This window comes from Schistocerca americana, chromosome 4, assembly GCF_021461395.2.
Source record: "Schistocerca americana isolate TAMUIC-IGC-003095 chromosome 4, iqSchAmer2.1, whole genome shotgun sequence".
Lineage (NCBI taxonomy): Eukaryota > Metazoa > Arthropoda > Insecta > Orthoptera > Acrididae > Schistocerca > Schistocerca americana.
In genome coordinates, this window is record NC_060122.1 from 518,350,940 (window position 1) to 518,370,751 (window position 19,812).

The following is a 19,812-nucleotide window of genomic DNA, read 5'->3' on the forward strand; positions in this document are numbered from 1 at the left end:
AAAGCCGCGAGTGCAAAAACAGAACCGGAGGCAATGTTGTGGCACTTGCATTCACTATAAGCGATCTATTCTTTCGAATAGAGATGTCAGCAAACAGGAGGCACTCCAAACCACTCCTGTCCGACAGTAGCAGAAAGAGGGGATAGAGAGAGAGAGAGAGAGAGAGAGAGAGAGAGAGAGAGAGAGTAATATTGATTGGAACGAGGGCTATTAATTAACTCTGTAAAATAGACAGTTGAGATCTTCACAAGTGTGAGATAGAGCGGTGAAGCAAATTACTCAGTCCTCTACTCTCTACTGTGGTGGATCAAATTTGATTGTCTTGTTCTGAACTACTCTACGAAACAATTTTATCCAAACGCATTTAGTTACTAAATCACTCGTCATTGGACTAAATTACCTACCTTCTTTCTCAGAAGTAGACATTTAGAATCCATACCACGCAAGCAAACTTACGATGTGTACCTAGAGGTACTTCTTCTGCCAGTATCACTTCCCTCCTTTCCTTTTAGGAATGGCTGGAGAGAATAAACTACTGGTAAGCCTCCGTATCGGCTCGAATTTCTCTGTTTTTGCCTTTTCGTTAGGTATAAGTAGGAGAAAGCAATGTGTTAGTTGATTCTTCTAAGCGCGTACTCTCTGGTAATTTTAACAACAAACAGGACTGTGGTATAAAACGCATCTCCTGTACTGCTTTCCTCTTGACGAACATCTCCGTGAGGGTCTCAAGCTTACAAAATGAACCTGTGACGAAACTCTTAGTTCTTCTTCGGATCTTTATTTTTTCTATTTGTTCTGCCTGACAAGCGTCCCAGACGAGAAGTCGTACTATTCTGTCTGTAAAACGTAGGTTTTGTTAGGCACCACCTTCGCGGGTGAACAACCTTCAACCTCACCCGAGAAATCTTCCAATGAATCTCAGTCAGTCTGGCATCTGTCTTTCCTGCGATTATATTATGTGATTGGCCCTCATTAAACTGCTCCATTCGCCTACTCCCGCAAATTTAATAGGTATAATAGTTTAGAGTGATGGTTAAGCAGTCGTGTAATCAGACATGAAACAATAACGGGCCTTTCCGCCTGTATCCTTCCTTGTTATCTTCATCTCCCTTCCCTCTACTCTCCCCCCTCCTCCCCCCCCCCTTCACACACACACACACACACCGAGTCGCACGCCACGCTCCTGTTAACCCGGATGTCACCCAATACAAGCAACATCCAAAGGAAAATCTACTTTCACAAGGTACCATCCTGTCAAAACCTCAATAATATAACAAGTAACGACATCGACTAGTACTCATATTAGCTCGTAACTAATTACCTCAAAGGAAATCATATCCCCGAAAAGCGTCAATATGGATATTGACAGTCAGTGGGAGAACGAAATTACGAGTAAAGAAAAAATATTCTTATTTTGCTCTTACGCGATGTCTTTAAATCAGGTAGATGAATGGGGTATCGGTTGTGTTCAAAAACCGAAAAGCAGAAATTCTCCCCTTTCCTTGTCCAACTTACCAAATGCTTCACCTCTAATGAATGTATTATCCGACATTTCTTCCAATAGTCGCACGAGGCCAGGTTTCATTATCGTGTTCTTGCGTCTGTTGAGAACTTTCAGCCAACAGCCAGCAAATGAAACTAGGGTTTCTAAATACACAAAACTTTCTGAAAGCGGAGAAGCGAAACAGGTTCCTCAGTAAACAAGGTATACGAAGTATAACAACATTTTATCGTATAACCTGAATCAGCTGCTATATCTCTAAAGGACCATCTGACAACGCAAGTACCCCAGCTGTTACTTGAAAACCGACCTAAAATTACTTTAAAATACAGGGATGTGTCCGTCCTACCGTCTGTTTCAGTCATTTGTTTGTAAATCACTGCATTTGGCTAAAAGCCTACAGAAGTACAACTCGCTGGAGAAACAACACTGTGAAACAGAGAGTTATCCAGCAGATTCACACTACTCGCAAATAAGATATTATTTCGCAAAAAGCTAACCATTTGCTTAGCGCAGTGTATGATAACAAAACGGAGGTTATTGTGTTTTACGTTCTTCCCGTCTTGGTCATCGATGTGCATAAGTGAAATTTCAGTTGAAACGGAACAGTATGCGTACTTCAAAGGGCAACATAAGGATGTTTTACATGATTTTCGGTATGTCCGCCCTGCGGCAGTCCAGTATCAAAAGCTTCAGCGATCACAATATCCACGTCTTTGCCCCAAGATGTTCCATTTCACCTAACTGAAAGTGATATTTCAGATTGGGCACGTGTCCGCAAAGCCAGAAACAGAGAATAAAATGAAACATATTCCGAGAAGTTCAATAAAATTCTCGCACGTAATATTGTACCAGGTAAATCAAATTTACAGTTTTAATTGTGGTGTACACGGTATAATGAAAAGTATTTCGAGTGATAGTAATGAAAAATGAGTTATCAACACCCTATACGCAAAATGCAAAAATAGGCTGTTAATCATAATGTTTATTTCTTTCACTGCATAAGCAGAAGAGCATATTTCCTCATAAAACAATATAAAAATTTCCTCACAAGCGGAATATGTTAACGTTATGAGCAACGAGGCATTGCTGCAACTCATTTACATTATGAGCAGACGGGCTGCGGAAATGGAACGAAACTCAAAATTTTTTTCCTTGATTAAAATCGTGCTGCGCGGGAGTTCAAAAACTGGACCACTAGTGTTGTGGTCAGCGGTTTAATACTTCTCACACAAAGCTTGCGGACTCTTATAATTTACCTACGGAATAGCAGAGCGGCATGCACTCTGAAAACGACCGCTTGTGAAAAACTGAAAAATTACTGCACTGCTTTCTCCGTTCTGTGATATAGTACCTTACAATACATACCCTCCAAAAGATTTGTCCAGCTAAGTATAACGTATCCACTCATACTGCTCATCTCTCAGCAGTTTTTTTTTTTTGTGTGTGTGTGTCTATCTGATTTGTCAAATATACGATTACGGTGACTAAATACAAGTTACAACGCAAAACGGTTTGCCTTTTGAACAGCACGGTTTATTAACGGTGTCGGGCTGTCTCCTACGTGTAGTGTTTAACGTATCTAATGACTAGCGAGTAGACAGCTAGTTCAGTACTCCAAGAACTCTATACATGAACATTTTACAAAATCTAGTCTTAAAATAACAAGAAAATTTGAATGGCAAACTCAAAATAAATTTTATGTTGAAACGCCCCCTTAGAAAAATTAAGAATGACTGTGCTGGTAAACCTCTCACATTATTTGATTTTCAAACAGCTGAGCATAACTGAACGTACTCAGACATTTCTCTCTTTACTTATTCTGATCAGCAGTAAACTGACACATAATATATTTTTTCGCGCAACGCAATCTGACTTTCAATAATCCCTACAAAAGAATGACCCTGACTAACAATAACCTCTAGCTTTCATGAATCATTTACGGTACCTCACAAAAATCTTTGTTACTCGAACTATTGCAATACAGCGAGTGCCAATACTGCCAGCTAAATAAAAGATTCTAACTACGGAAGGCACTAACTACTGATAGGCATAGTTAGCAAATGAAAGATTTTGATGGAGAACAAACAATGTATTTACCTTAATAATGTTCAAAAGTCATAATATATATGTCAGTTCTTGACATTCAATCTTACAAATTTCCTTTTTCTGGCGGACACACGTCCAGATCGTCCGCTCTCAAAATTCTGTCATCTCTCTCCCCACATCCACCCCTGCTGGCAGCTTACTTCCAACTGAGCAAGGCTATGCGCTGTCCACATCCAACTGCCCAACACTACAATAGCAAATATTCCAACAATGCCAACCAGCCACGTGGCGTTACCAACATAAAAACCTAAACAGCATACTTACACTGCAACAGGATCGAAATGAACAATAAACTTCTCAAGGAAGAAACTGGTACAGCGAAAAGCAGCACAATGCTGTTTAAAAAGCTATTGAAGCTATTCGCATTAAACAGTGTATATTACTGAGTGAAATATTATTTAGATAACACGAAGTAGGGTCTGATGAAATTGTAAAATAGTTTAATAACAAATTACCTATGACATTCCACGACTTAATTTCACAGCACAACGCATGCAGATGAAAAGCTGTATGCCAATAATGAATAATACTAAGCTACTTTCATCTTCATGAACTTAACACCGTTATAGAAGGACGCTGACTCAGTTTTTCAGAGAGTAAGGAATACATAACTGAAATACACGGGTATCGTGATGGTGCTGACAGCAAAGAGGATACGTTTTCCCTGCATATCAAGATTTCAGTGACTAGTGATAAGATGTGAATGATAGTGTAAAATTATTTTTGGCATTATCAGCTCGATAGTACGCAAATAGGTCAATATAACAGAACACTGCACACGGTGTGCAATAGTCCTGTGCACATGAATCGGCCAACTTTTGATATCAGTGCTGTGTTTAGCTGAGGTACCTAGCATTATTGTAAGATGACCTGTGCATGAATAAACAACAAACCTGTTGCTCAGCTGTAATCTCTGCCTCCTCCATAATAATGTCTGCTAGGTTAGTTGGTAGCGACGTTGACTCTGATGCTGGAATTGCGTCAATTTTAATTACTCCGAATACATAGTTAGCTACACGATTAATCATTTTTGGTGAGGATCTTCAATCAATGATTTCATTTTTATTCGGGAAAGGTTTTTCATATTCAAACGCAAAATAAACCCCAAAAATAATGCGTAGCTAATGCATGGTTCTATTCTACAAGTTCCGCAACAAGAATAATTTACTGGCTCGAATTCACAGGCTTCAAATTGGTTCAAATGGCTCTGAGCACTATTGGACTTAACATCGGAGGTCATCAGTCCCCTAGAACTTAGAACTACTTAAAACTAACTAAGCATATCACACACCTCCATGCCCGAGGCAGGATTCGAACCTAAGACCGTAGAAGTCGCGCGGTTCCGGACTGAAGCGCCTAGAACCGCTCGTCCACCGCGGCCGGCTCACAGGCTTCCATCAGTTGTGAAACAATAGCAGATAGACAACGAAATTCCACGTGAAAATTAAAAGATACTACGCAGATCTCCAAAAGAACTAAAAAATTATAGTAACTTTCAAGTGATATCCAATATATACCATACGTTTCACTATAAAGCTCAGTATTTTTATTGTTGAAAGGCAGTTGCTACTTATTCAGCAGCTCTAAAGTAACAGCTATATTAAAAATTTATTCTTTGTTGTTGGGGTTCACAGTCATGCATAAATTATTTGTAAAATAAATAAATACTACAGTTAGCGGCAAATACGATGTCCTTTAAAAATATTGACAAATGTGGCCGTATTTTTCTGCATAAACTGACATACTACACAACAAATTACTTAAGCACATGTCATTGTCCTAAATGTTAACCATTACTGAATTTTTTCAAATCTTATACATTTTCTACACACCAGTTGTCTTGCTCCCTAAGTCTTTCAGGAGGATCCGCAGCGATTTCCTGATCCAAATTGTAGATCTGTTCATACGTTGCTGAATTAATGATCAGGTGACAGAAGCGAAGAGGCCTCCTAGTTTTCTCACTTTCACAAGGAACAGCAACCAAAGCATTTAATTCATTTCCGTTTCTTCTTAATATAAGTCTGTGAAGGCAGACACAGAGATGTATATTGTGTTTGCCATAGAATGACAAGCGGCGATTATCTGTTGTTGTGTGATAAATTTATTTACCATCACCATTGCATTATTATTTATATAGCTGTAAACGGTTTAGACGTATCATCACCAAGTAACCTATACTCCGCTACTAATATCACATAAATTGTCCTGAGACGTCGTCCTACATATACAACCACTGAACAAGTCTGTATCTGATATTCGCAGTCCAGTTATGACTAGCAACAACAGCAAAGCCATCGAGGGATAAAGTTATTATACGCTTATGTCAGGTGACCAGCTAGCGAAGTAAACAGAATCAAATGCGTATTGCTTCGAATTCTTAAGAACCTCAGCAAAGTAGTTACAGAATTCACCGACACGGCCTTATTTGTTATTACTTTATTCTTATCGTAATTCGGTAACTCGTTGTAAGAGTGTCCTAAACCCGTCTAGCATACCAATATTTTTGTCGGTCTCTGTTCCATTACCGTTATCTAGTGAAACGAACATCTGGCAACAAACTGTAATAACATCATTGTCTTTAACAGTAAGATTTGTAACTTAGAACCAATTTCCATGTAATAACATTCATTTTACTTCTCATTAAGTGTAATACTTACGCCTACGAAGATCTAAGAACTCTCACGCCTCCGTTGACACAGTGCCCTCGGAGTTTTTTGGTGTGTATGGCATAAATGGCATTTCAGTACTAGAAGTCAGTGTCAGGGTAACTTTCGTAAAACGTAACTTTCACTTATATAGCAGCCACTCTGTATTAGTATTAAATATTAGTCATTTCTTGCTGAAGAGAAATCTGCCAATCAAGATTTTATAACTTACAATGTTATGAATACGCTTAATTTCTAATGTCTCTTCAGTATCTCCCCCAAAATAGTTCTTTAAGAATTAGCGAAACAAATTTCATTTCTCCGCTAGAGAACTGCAAGCTACACTGGTGTAATTCGAAATACCTACATTTTTTCCCTACCACCAACTTTCAATGTTTTACGTGAACAATCCTAATCGTGCACATACCACATTACTGTTACCCTCCTAAAATAAAGATAATATTCGCAGCCGTTATGATATATGCAATTTATTTAGCGTGTAGTACAACACGTGACAGAGACAAGCATAGAAACAACGGTAATAATGAAAAAACAGATAGAATGTGTAGCTAAAATCTCTTATATAAGCGATGCAATAATCTGTAACGTTGTATTTAATTTCTCAAGCCTGTGAACAGCGATGGAGGATGTCTCAGTGCCTCGATGTGGCGTTCAAGTACTTTCCTGTTCCATGTGTTGGTATGCCTGAGTTGTTACGCCACAATTACAAAATTGGTCGAGTACTTTTTAAAAATGAATCCATAATGACTAACTTGGCAAGTGGAAAACGGTGGACGATATATTTCATCAATAGCTTGGATTCACATTCATAATATATGCAAACTTTTCTCTAGTCTAATGAATTATTCTCACCGTCCTTAGTAGTACATTTAATTTGTTCGCTTAAAGGTAAAAATTATTTCGCCCAGTGCGCGCTAAAATTTTTGCGATCCAGAATGTAAGTGGTGCTTCATAAATAAATTATGTATAAAATATTTTCCGCCTCTTCAGACATATATTGTTCTGAACTATCCTTCGACTCAACTGAGCGTGCACAGTGGCAGTAAGAGTGAATTTTCTGGCAGAAAAGTTAAAGTATAACTGATTGTGGAGACTACATCAGTGTCAACACTACTTATTATATGCCTCTAATGTTATAAGAAACTATGTCGAGTTGATTAATAAATACAAATGCGTTCACTTATAGCACTGATATATATACTAACTTTTTCCCATGTTTACTGCGTAGAAATTGGGAAGTTGCATGAGGCGAACAAATGCACAAATATTATGTTATCTAATAAAAACGTTGGTGTTACTCAAGAAGAACCATTTACTAATCTACAAGCACGTAATCGATCAAACACTTGTAGAAATTAGCGTAAGTAAATTTTAGCAACATAATTTCTTTTAATAGTCACAGTCAGGACTGGTCCTCAAGTCGCTCTGTAGACTGACAGAAACGTCGTGAACAAACTTTTGAGAATAATATTCAGCGTGATATCAAGAAATACCAAATTATTTCGTCGTTTCCATGTTACATTCCAAGAATATTCTTTTGTTTCTATTCAGGGAGCATGATCAGATATAATAATCTTGATGTACTATGTTATTGGCCACTATTTCCGATTTCATCATATTAGAAGCTTGTGAGGATCCTCACACATGTGAGTAATAATGTTGTCACCAGTATCAATGCAATTATTTTTGCCCTGGAGATCTTTCTAACAGCTTATTGTGATAATGGAGACATACATAGAGGTGTGCTAAATTCGAGCTGTTCCACATACGAAATTTTTTACTCTCGCTGTTGAAATCCTTCCTTGCATATTTAATGAAATTCAAGATGCATGTGCAGTTTGAATATCAAATGAATGCCTTTACCACGTGAATGTACACCTAAAAATGGTTTGATCAAAATATGTACTAGTTATTCGGCCTGACATTGCTATCTACTAAAAGAAATCCATCTAACTCTGCAAAGAATTAAGGATGGAGAATTCATTTGCAATACTTTCTCTTGAGTGATGTACCAGGGATAAAATAGTGCAACTTTTTTTCATTACAGAATCACAGAATTTAGAATTCACCAAATATTTAATCATAAAATAATGCAATATGATGATGAATACTTTCAAATTCAATATAAATTACTTCTCAGAATGAGTTTTACTTCTTAAGAACTTTGAATTTATTTCACATTTGTTTCTGTTGGCTGAAAATCTAGCAGACTGAGCAGTAATCAATGAAGGCTCATAGTCCCTTGCTTAACACTTAATAATTGGATGAGATTACATAGAAAAAGCTTTGAAGCACAAATAAAATGATTTTAGGGAATAAATAATAAATAACACTGGGTAATTCTACAAACAACATTTTATTAAATCAATATGGAAACTCAACTGTATTTACAAATATTTACACTAGTGTCCTAAATTGAAACCATACATTTTATTCAAACAAACATTCTTAATACGAAATGTGTCATTATATACTGACCAGTAATTGAAATAAAAATGTATGGAGTAAGTAATGAATTCTCGGCACTACCAAGAGACACAAAATATTAGCTTCAGTAAGCCTTTATCTGATCAACGAGCCATAGGCTCTTACAGCACATCAGACACTAAATGAATATCAAATTTTATATTCCTGACAGTATTCACAGTAGTATTACTGTGGAGTCATGGTTCTAAGCCACAAACAGATCTTAGATTTTTAAAAGTGACTAATATGTGAGCCAGTTAGTTCACAAATACAGACTTCATGCCAGATATATTAATTGGATGGATCTCCTTTGCTAAATGCTACTATGATCTACACATATATTTATTTGAAAATAATTTATTGAGATATCTGTTTGTTACTTTGCTACAGTTAAACGAAGAAATATCACAGCAGCAATCTGGATGAAAAACCCAGTCCCATACATTGATATAATCACGTCTCTGAGATGACAAAACCATCAAGGATAATAATTATATTGCAAAATGATAAACAATGATATTTGTTGTCACAAAGTATTCCACGTGTTCAACTCGGATAGCACGTGCATGATGTTATATTAAAGATGAAATGATGTAATTCCTCTGAAATTAATGTCATATAAACTGAAAAAAATCACACACCACTGCTTATGTTTATGTAACTGTCGATGTATTTACACGTAATAAGGGATAAAAACCCACAATCCATCCATTAAAAAATAGTTAACGTGAACTCAGGAAAGTGCTGTGAAGTATTTAGCGCTATCAACATTGGAACTGTTTTCTCCTTAAATAACATTGTCCTTGATCCAACAAATTGAAAAGTAACACGTTTTGTATAACGAAAAACTTACGTTAAATAACACGTTTACAGTCAGTCACAAGATTCCTTATTAAGTAGTGGTACGGACACATGCACACAGAGAAAATGATTATTTTTAAAATATGTTGGGACAAGTTACTTGTAGCCGTTTAGCTCGGAAGGCCAGAGACAAAATGCAGTGAATCGCCACCCTATATTCTAGTTACAAAAAGAACGATTACTTTTTTTAAATATGCTGAACAATGAAGTGTACTATCGATAGTTGGCTATGAAAACTTTGTAACTCCATTTTATTAAATGTTACAGGAGAAGCAAAACCGGTTTCTTAAAAAATAGTATAAAGTAATACGGATAAAGTTGCAAATTTTCGTTGATAGTGGAGTTAGTGGTTAATGGAATTACGAGGTTTTGACAGACAGACGGAGTTTCGAGGTTTTCATTGCCTACTATCGCTATGTTTAGCAGAAAATTACCTGTGGTGGATATAGAGGAAAAATAAATAGATTTTTGAAACTATTAATTTTACTGGCATAGCTAGTTTACGAGATTATTGGCGACAAGAAGGACTGCTTTTGTTTGAATTTTTATCTGGGATGAGCCACAACACTCTGGAAATGAGAAGTGAAAAATATGTGAGGGACAGGAAGTGTTTTGGATCGTAAGAACGAGATACAGTGTCTGTTCCTGACGTGGCAGGGTTAAGCTTGGAGATTTTGGATGGTTATGATGTTAATTTCGAGCGTAAGAAACGCGGTAGGAGGGAAGTTGTTTAATGTGTCACTGACCTAATTAGAACAAGAGCAATAACTCTGTATAAGAGGAATAATAGGAAGCACCTGTGGCTCGTGACAAACGGGAAAAAAAAACAACAAAGAAGCTAATGAGAATAATGGGAGATCTGAATCCCGTTTCTGCAGAACACGTGCCTAGGAATGCTGATACAGGGGTGAATTCAGGGCGCGTTATTATTACTAACGTCAAAATTACAGTAATTTCTGGAGAGGAAAGCCCAGGTATCGGCAGTTATATTAGAGTCAGTTGTAGCGCGAGTGATGGAAAAGAACTTAACAAATGAGAGGTATGCATGTGCCGAGACGAACAGCTGAGAATTCCGCCTAGGGATGGACGGCGGCGGCACCGATGCGCTGTCCGTAGAGGGCGTAAGGCGAGTAGTAGGGTCCCAGGCCGGCAGGGTTGAAGGCGCTGAAGGGCGACGCCCCCAGGGAGCCGGGCAGCGCGCCGGGGGCGGCACTGGAAGCTCCCGGTCCGGCCGTCGGCTTCGAGTAAGGGTGGTACCGCGCCGACAGCGGACTCAGCGGCGGGTTGGGGTAGCGGTGAGGCAGGAACGGCGACGCCGCGCCGGCGCCGCCCAGCAGAGACATAGAGGCGGCGGCGGCCGCGGCAGCGGCGGCAGCGGAGGCGGCGCCGTCGCCCGCCGCGCTCGCGAGGCTCGTGTGCGTCCGCAGGTGCTGCAGCAGCTCGTCCGACGTGGTGAAGCGCTTCCCGCAGTACGTCTCGCCGACGATCCAGTTGCAGACGTAGGGCCTAGCGTAGGGTAGCGGCGGCACGAGTCCCGCCGACAGCGCCGCCAGGCCGTACTTGTGGTGGTCGCACTGCGTGCAGCCGCTGGGGCACAGCAGGAGTTGTTGGTGCGCGGCGGCTGCGGCGGCCGCCGCTGCGGCGCTGGAGTACTGGCAGCCGGTGCAGTAGGGGTCCTTGCAGACGGGCACCAGCGCCTCGCCGCCGGACGCCGTCTTGACGCGCGCGTAGCTCACGTACGGCCCGGGGGCGGCCGGAGACGGGTATCCGCCGGCGGCGAGCATGGCTGCCGTGGCGGCGGCGTGCTGGTGGGACGTGAACGGGCCCCCGGCGAACGGCGGCCGGAAGGCGGGGTTGGTCGGCTCCAGGCCCGGAGGGCACCCGGTGCACAGCCCAGCCAGTCCCGACGACAGCGCGCCCGCCTTGTACGTGCCCAGCGGCAGGTCCTTAGGGTGGCCGTGCAGGATCTCCAGGCCCGAGCGGATGATGGGGCTCGCCGAGGGAGAGGCCGACTTGCCGCGGTCGCCGCCGGCGGAAGGCGTGGTGGACGTGGCGACGCCGGAGGTACTCGGCGTCGACGCCGCCTTGTCCGGCGACGCCCCCGCGGAAGCGGACGGCGGAGAGGCCGACTTGCGGCTGGGCGCGCGCGACGAGACCGACTTGCGGTGCTCGTCGGCGCCGGCAGAGTCGTTAGCCGACGCCGCCTTCGAGGACGGGGGCCGGGTGTCCACGACCGAGACGTCGGCCTTCTTGGTGAGCACGTTGGCTTCGTACGGCTTGAAGGCGAGGCTCGCGCCGCCGGCCGAGGCGGGACTGGAGCGCTTGGTGGCGGCGGGCGACTGCGCGGGCGAGTCGGCGGCGGCGGCCACGGCGCCGGCGCTTCCGGAGCTGGGCTTCTTGGCCTTCTCCAGCGGCGGGATCAGCGGCTTCGTGCTGGGCGAGTCGGCGCCGATCTGGCTGCACGTCTGCGCCAGCAGCGCCAGCGGGCTCTTCTTGGCGTCCAGCTGCAACACACGAGACAAAGCGGCCCTCAACACTTGCTCCCGACACCGCAAAACAGAATTACAAACACTCGTCTAATACCTACATTCTGCCTCCGAGGTAGTGTTATTCGGGCTGAATATGTTCACACCCCACTCAACGGTCTAACAGCACTGCACAACTTGAGACATAATCACGAACAAGTTTCCAACGAGCCTGGAAAATATTCGCATTATTATAATTTCAGTCTTCGATCACAATGTTTATTTCTGACCTGAGTTCAAATGGCTCTGAGCACTATGGGTCTTAACTTCTGAGGTCATCAGTCCCCTAGAACTTAGAACTACTTAAACCTAACTAACCTAAGGACATCACACACATCCATGCCCGAGGCAGGATTCGAACCTGCGACCGTAGCGGTCGCGCGGCTGACCTGAGTAAAATCCAGTTTCATTACGCATTATCACACTATTACATGCGATGGTGCCGTCTGATCATTGGCCAATTCGGCTGTTTGACGAAGCCGAAATGGTTAATGATTTTGGCTGCACCACACAAGTAATCGCGTGATATGAGTAGTGCAACACATTTTTAATCAGGTCTGAAGATGGTAATTTCCTACCGAAATTAACATCGTGATTGCAAATAAACATTGTGATCAAAATCTGGAATTACAGCACAGCAACGAAAAAATACCAGATTACTTTTATAAATCCAACAGATTCCGTTCTCTCTCTCAGTCCTTTCGTAGTTGTTCGTACGAAAGGAGTAGTAACACTACTTTCTTCTTTTCTTTAAAAAAATGGTGCAACTAAAAGACTCAAATAAATGACAGCTCCACTATTCACAAAATATTATCTGGGGTACTTTCCCCTGTTGTGCATTTTCTTTTCGAGAACTATTATGGGAACATATTTCATAGCGTTCCTGAAATTGTAATGTAAGTCAACATTAACTGCGCAAAATAATCCCAAGAAGCCGCTGCTGTTGCAGATGGCACAATGTAATTCCACTAAACCTCAAAAATGCCAATGCCAATGATCAGCGGTAAAATATCCCAGTATATCACTGTAGATTAACTTCATTCGGTCATTCAACTGCCTGACAAACCCCGAAATTAATAAAATTCCTCAACTTTATTGAAATGTGTCTGAACGATAAAAATTATTGAGTTTTTAAATGCGAAACTCCGTCAGTTTATTTTAAGCAGCAAACAGGAAATCAATAGAAGGAAATAATTATTTCGGCAGTGAAAACACCTCTTTACTTTATACCCAGTGTTTTTAAGTTCGTTTGGACGAAACAATAACATCAGTCCTTTCATTGTGGAACGGATCAACTACGCCTTTCAATGAAAACTCACTTGTCACCCAAATGTGTATGTGTGTATTTGTTAATAGCGTTTATTAATAGTATTTATGACATGGTAATGTGACATTTCACAACTAACGACGTGGGGAAAAAAAGTCACGAGACCGGCTCCGAAGAAGAAAGGAGCTTTATTTTCTAATACAATTCGTAAAATGCAAAACAACTGGGACAGTGCTAGGACGACTTAGCGGATCGAATAAAAGTGTGGCTGAGTTAGAGTATGTCTTTTGTAAATTCTGACATTCTCGAGTGAAGAAGGTATAGCGATCTGCATTATTTATTATAAAGAAATTTAATACCCTCCATCGCAATAAAAAATAAAATTACAATTTGCTGTTCACCGGTTTCGGGTGACTAACAAGCAGCTTGAGATCATGCTTACTAAAGAATCGGTATCGATGAACAATGATAGCCACAACACCATCGTTGGCCGTAACACCAACAGCATACTTACGATACCGTTTCTGTACTAACAGTGATCTGAACTACAGTTACCAATGATGGTGTTGTGGCCAACAATGTACATAGATACCGATTTTTTAGTATCCATGATCGGAAGATGATTATTAATCAGCTAAAATCGTGATCAGAAAACACTAATTTTACTTTTTATTGCGATAAGGACTATGAAAAATTTTCAACAAAGAACGTGTTGTACAGATTAAGTTGGAACACGAGGAACACGTTATAAAACTCATCAAGGACTTCTGAACAACTTATTAAGTTCAAAATGGTTCAAATGGCTCTGAGCACTATGGGACTTAACTGCTGAGGTCATCAGTCCCCTAGAACTCAGAACTAGTTAAACCTAACTAACCTAAGGACATCACACACATCCATGCCCGAGGCAGGAGTCGAACCTGCGACCGTAGCGGTCGCGCGGTTCCGGACTGTAGCGCCTAGAACCGCTCGGCCACTCCGGCCGGCACTTAATAAGAGACAGCGAAAAGAATTTATTCACTAGTCCTGAAACTGTTATTGTTCTGTATTGTGACTATAAGTAAAATTATTTTTTTCATAATTAAAAAAATAATTTTTTCTATAGATCGGAGCCCAAACAGATCTCCATTAGAATTTGCCCAGGCAGACATATCTGGAGGTTTAATTATTTTATCTGCAATCCGAAGCTATACTCTAGCACCAAGGACATTTATATACTCGAGCCCAAAGAAAATAGTTTTGTAAGACATGTGACAGTCATAACATAAGAAAGAAAAATTCAGGTTTCTTGTTTTAAGGTGCTTTAAGACTGAAGTGGTCTTTTAGCAACGCAGTCAAATTATTCCGGGAAGTGTTTGAAGGTTTGGATGGTTCTCGCAAGGATAGATTTGACAAAAGCAGTGATTTAATGTGCGTCATTTTAACACAACTTCTCGATGTAAAAAAAAAAAAAAAATAATTAAAAAGTTTTTCTTTGTAAAAGGATAAAGTACATTACCAAAAGATTTTGTTAGACTATCCAAGTAACGAGGGCTAAGGCGGCGTCTGATATTGTGAAATCGTACATCATTTAAGTAATCTAAAAAAGGAAGCGTGCCAGAGCAAACGGTTCCCCCTTCTTCTGCCTTCTCTGCGCGTGAACTATCCGCACGGCAGGAATTTGAAGACACTTTACATTTTAGAACGACGACACGTAAGGAGAGTTTCACGCTTATTAATGTCTGATATCACCTGCTGCGATACGCACTTTCTGTAGATTACACTGACAATAAATAAGAACATGAGCAGAGTTAAAATATAAGTGAATGTAAAACAGAGTCGGCCAGGGAACGTGCATCGCAGAGAACATTCCTAAAAGCTTGGGAAGAATTAATCATCGAAATAATCGCAACGAGCCACAAAACCGTTTCTTCCCGATAAAATTCCCTTAGCTGCGATCGTAAGTGTTAAATTAGCAGCGAAAACTACGATCAGGTGCAACCTGATGATTACAGGGAAACGAAAACGGAGCGGCGCAGTACGGCGAGTTAGGACCGCCGCGACGGCAGCGGAGCGACCGGCAACCGCGCCTGGGTTGGCCGGCAACCAAGAGAGCGCGCGGCCGCTGCAGGCAGCCTCTTTGCCGGGGTTACTCGCCGCCGTGCGTGAAGTGACTTCCGCAGCTTCTCTACGGCAATGCATCAAAGTGTGAGCGCATCTGAACAATTTTTAATAGAAGCCTATAAATTCTCCGAATGCAGTATCGCTTATTTCAATACGGTATTTATTACACTGCTATTAAGCAGATACCTGACAAAATAAATAATTTCTGCCGTTGTAGTGATTTTTATTTTCCCCCGTTATTTTACACTATTTGGGACGTGCCACAAATTTAAGAGGAATCAAAAAAATGTACGGCACAGAAAACATACGATACACGGAAAACGTTTACATAACGTTCATGCAAAATAGTCCTGTACAGAATCTTTTATTCGATTCTCACATCGTTCTGACTGAAATGGTACAAGAGTGCGTTGCGATATCTTGACGGAGCATCTGCGCAGTCATAAAATAACCGCGCAGCTGAAAATAAAAGAAACACAACTCTATTTTAGAAAATGTGATACCCGCTAAATGAAATTCTTGTCACTGTTTTGAGGCAACATCCACCATATACTGTGTACGTGGCACCCCGTAAAACAATGTCACTCGCTAGCACCACAGATTCTGAGCGCAGCACCTGTATCGTACGGCGAAGAAAAAAAAATACTATCATGCAGCTACAAATCGAGCACACAGTAGAAATAACCAACTAACTTCGGGAAATTGAAAAGAGGTGGAAGTCGAGATAGCCGAGAGGATAACGATATGATGCGCTGGATGATGCCAGTCCCAGCGGAATGAAACACGCCAAAAATTTTGGTTAGTTAGAAGCTGAAAGAAAAAACTGTCCACTTGCGTCAAATTTGTTTTGATTTCTAAGAAAATTTATGGAAGCCAGAGACACATATGTGCGAAACAAAACAGCAATTGACCTAGAAATTTCATTTGTCTTCCGCTGTCACGGTCATGCGTGAAATATCGTTTAAATTTTAAGTATTTTCTCCGTGTGTAACAATGTGTATTTAAATCAATTATTCTTCGTTCATAAGCCTTAATAGGTATTTATAGAGCTATTGGCGTGCCCACTTCCATACGCATTCGTCTAGCTCCTCTGTTAACACGACCCAGTAGAGAAATACATCGCAACTTTTGAGGAGTAGAGCGAGTCTTGAGGATAACATAAGGTACATATAATGCTTGAAGCCCAGTGAGTTCGTTGACTACCCTACCACGTATCGACAAGTTCTCAAATTAGCTACACGTGGAACGTTAGTACAAGTTAAGGAACTTATACGAACATTAATACGGCTGATACGAACAGCCTGTCGGTCAAACGTACGCGCCGAACGCCAAGCAACAACTCCTCACGTTTCTGCAAACGTCTTCAGGTGAAGTACCGGATCGAATCATCGCAATAAGATGAACGCTACTTCAGTGTAACGTTAGCTTCGGACAAAGCTAGCTGCGAAGTTGGTTCCTAGAAGCTCCGAGCCGACGGGTCGGCTGCCTCGCGATCTTTCGGCTAGGACTGCCGCCGACAACAGCTACGGCTGCTGCGGGCGCGGCCGTTTCCCTAACTCGCAGCTGCGGAAGCGTGCGTTTTACGGTGCAGCTCCTCAATAAAAGTCCGCGCCCGCCGTACGCGGGGAAATTTATTGGCCGCCGTCGGCAGTTGCGTGTTTACGCAGCGTCCGTCTTGGCGGCTCCCGCGGCGGTCGTATTTATTTGGACGGCGGGAGATAAAAGCAAAGCAGCCGAGCGCCGGTACTGACGCTGCCTCCGGCGGGACGCGGCCAATGGAAAGACGGCACGAGCAGAAACAATCACGCTCCCATCTGCTGACGGGCAAATATTGGGAAAAATATCGCGTCTTTGGTCGAAGTACAAGCTGACAGTTTCTATCCGCACGGTGGGAGCAGCCCATCAACTGTGACATGATATCAGGCTGGAAAAAGAATCGGAAATCAAATCTCTCTAATATACATATCGGTTTGCTCGCAGGTACGTGTTACGTGATAAAGAGTGGTTCCAGTTACCGTTCAAATGATGATCAAATATCGCATGATGGCACTTCGGCAGAAAGGAAACGTCTACTGAAATGCCTTAATAACAGTATTCACAGCTTGAATATCTTATACGGCAAAGCTTCTTTCCAAGGTACCTCTCAAACCGATGTTTACAAAACCAACGTGAAGAGTAAGTAGAATCCACGTACACAAAATACGCTCGGTTGTGACTCCTACATGTCTCAAGTAGGACGAATGAAACCACAAGGTCTTAAAGATATTTCGAATACATGCAAGACGTTTACGAAAGAAGTAAAACGCGAGGTAATAAGTAATCGCAACTATATTTTAATAAAGTAAGAAGTCCAATTGCGGAGGTCAGCGCAACGCAAAGTCTACTTCACGCAACACGCTCAAAGTGCACAGTGCACTAGGAGCGAGTTAATCAGTAGTAATTCTAAAATATGAACAAACCTTGGAGATTATTTTAGTCTCACAGAAGGGTGTATCTAGCTTGGGTATGCTCGCGTGGCCGACAACCTAAATTGTTGAAGTACCGTATAAAGTAGCTGTTCTCGGAACGTGAGCGAAGTTTTATGAAGTTCTAACACGTAACTAATTGCGTCGACGTCGTACTACCCGTTGTTGTAAAGACTTCGAAAAGATTCAAAAAACCATTCTCTACTTGTATACGCTTCGGAATGTAAAAGCCCGATGACACCCACAGAACTTGATTAAATTGATCACATCCTCACAGAATTTACACATTGCACGATAGAAACAACGATGAGCAAGTATTTGCAGCACGCAAACGTGCAGTGATGTGCGGTATGCATACACCCACTCTGCAGTCACGGCAACACCCGACAGGGCTCAAGCATAGGGATCAGAGACATAACTGACGACAGGTGCGATATCGCGATATCGTTCAGAGTCATGAAAGAACTTGAGAACAGGTGGTTATTGATGTGCCAGGATCACATACTGTGTGCAAAGTTTTGTGCTGGACTTTAAACAAGCTGTGTACGCCGAGGTTGATGTTAAGGCAGCTGGCACGGAGATCACATTTAAATGGTGTTTTATCTTAACGACAACGTAGAATAATATATACTAGAGTTAGATAATCTGTATCTGACTGTGACGGAAGTACATGCAAGACTGACGGGAAAAATTGCTAAGTTCGGTAACGAGACTCACCGTTGTTGGTAGCGGCGACAGGTAGTCCGGTTGCAGGTACTGATTGCTGCCCGAAGTCAGCATGCCGCCTCCTTCCAGCACCACCATCTCTAAATGATGTCCTCGTTAACTTGATCACAGGACACAAGGCTCCGTCTCTCCGTCAGAAAAATAAGTCACTCCCTGACGAGATAAAAAAAATAGACGGAAAAAAAATGAGGATGGTAAATCGAAGAGGCAGTTCCGATGATCTAGCGCTGCTCTTGCTAGAGTTCCAAGATCCAGTTCACTGCTCACTATCCCTGGCACTGTCGGACGGAGCTGGAGCAATAGCGGTCGTCTCACAGTGCACTCTTACTCCGGCAGCAGTCACACTCGATGTGAGAGCGCCGTAACAGGCGAGCCGCCAGCTGCGCTGCGCGCGCCATCTACCGGCCCCCCACCCCCACCCCCTCCGCCAGCGCTCCCCCCACCCGGCGGCCCCTTCTCCCCACTCCGGCGCTCTCAACCTTTGCGGAGCCGGCAGGCGGTGTTCCCCTTCCACCGCGAGCGCCTCCTGCCGTGTCGGTGACGCAGCACTAATACCGGCGCGTTTCATGCTGTCAGCCCGTACCACCCATGGCGCTAGTGACGATGACAGCGGCTTTGATGGCAAGCCGCCGACTGCTGTCCACCCCCTCCCCTTCCTGCCACTCTCCTAATACCGCGGCCCCTCTCCGCTCCACCCCTCGCCCATAGGAACTCGCTCTCCCTCCGCCCTCTTTTCCTACTCCGCCGCCGCCCCGACACTCCCACCCGTCAACTGCACAAGCCCGTCTTTCTTACCGGACTTAATCAGTAGCCGGCAACAAGAACTGCCCGACAAGGAGGAAAGTGCCTTCTTTTCAAGGCGGGCCACCGGGCGTTTTGATAGATGACGTCCTACGTGCGCGCAGCTGTACAACAAGGCTCCGAGAGTGACGTGAGATCGCCCGGGCCGTTTCGTTTTTCTTCTGCCCTTTCTTCTCCTTCTTCTTCTCCGCTTCTGCCGGCGGAAGCGGACGGGCAGCGGGTCAGAGGGGCTGCACCGCGGCGATGTCCTCGAATTTCCAGGTGTAATTCGATATCCTTGTAGGTACCTCCCTCCATCACAACAGCTCAATAGCTCGCACAG

The 19,812-nt window shown here is 42.7% G+C and overlaps 1 protein-coding gene across 1 annotated transcript; it reads right to left on the bottom strand.

Annotated features, from left to right (window-relative positions):
• Window positions 1-8,613: 8,613 nt before the first annotated feature.
• Window positions 8,614-19,056, bottom strand: LOC124612347 (zinc finger protein Noc). The gene is made up of 2 exons (XM_047140500.1): window positions 18,681-19,056; window positions 8,614-12,107 (listed from the first exon to the last, which is right to left on the bottom strand). The coding sequence occupies exons 1-2, from the start codon at window positions 18,765-18,767 to the stop codon at window positions 10,680-10,682; spliced, it is 1,515 nt and encodes a 504-aa protein (XP_046996456.1). The 5' UTR covers window positions 18,768-19,056; the 3' UTR covers window positions 8,614-10,679.
• Window positions 19,057-19,812: the final 756 nt, after the last annotated feature.

What these genes read in the sequence shown, in the direction of transcription:
- LOC124612347 (XM_047140500.1), bottom strand. Translation starts at nt 18,767, where the DNA reads ATGGTGGTGCTGGAAGGAGGCGGCATGCTGACTTCGGGCAGCAATCAG. An exon ending in TGTCGCCGCTACCAACAACG is followed by an intron (nt 12,108 to 18,680) that starts GTGAGTCTCGTT and finishes CGTGTGTTGCAG; the next exon opens with CTGGACGCCAAGAAGAGCCC.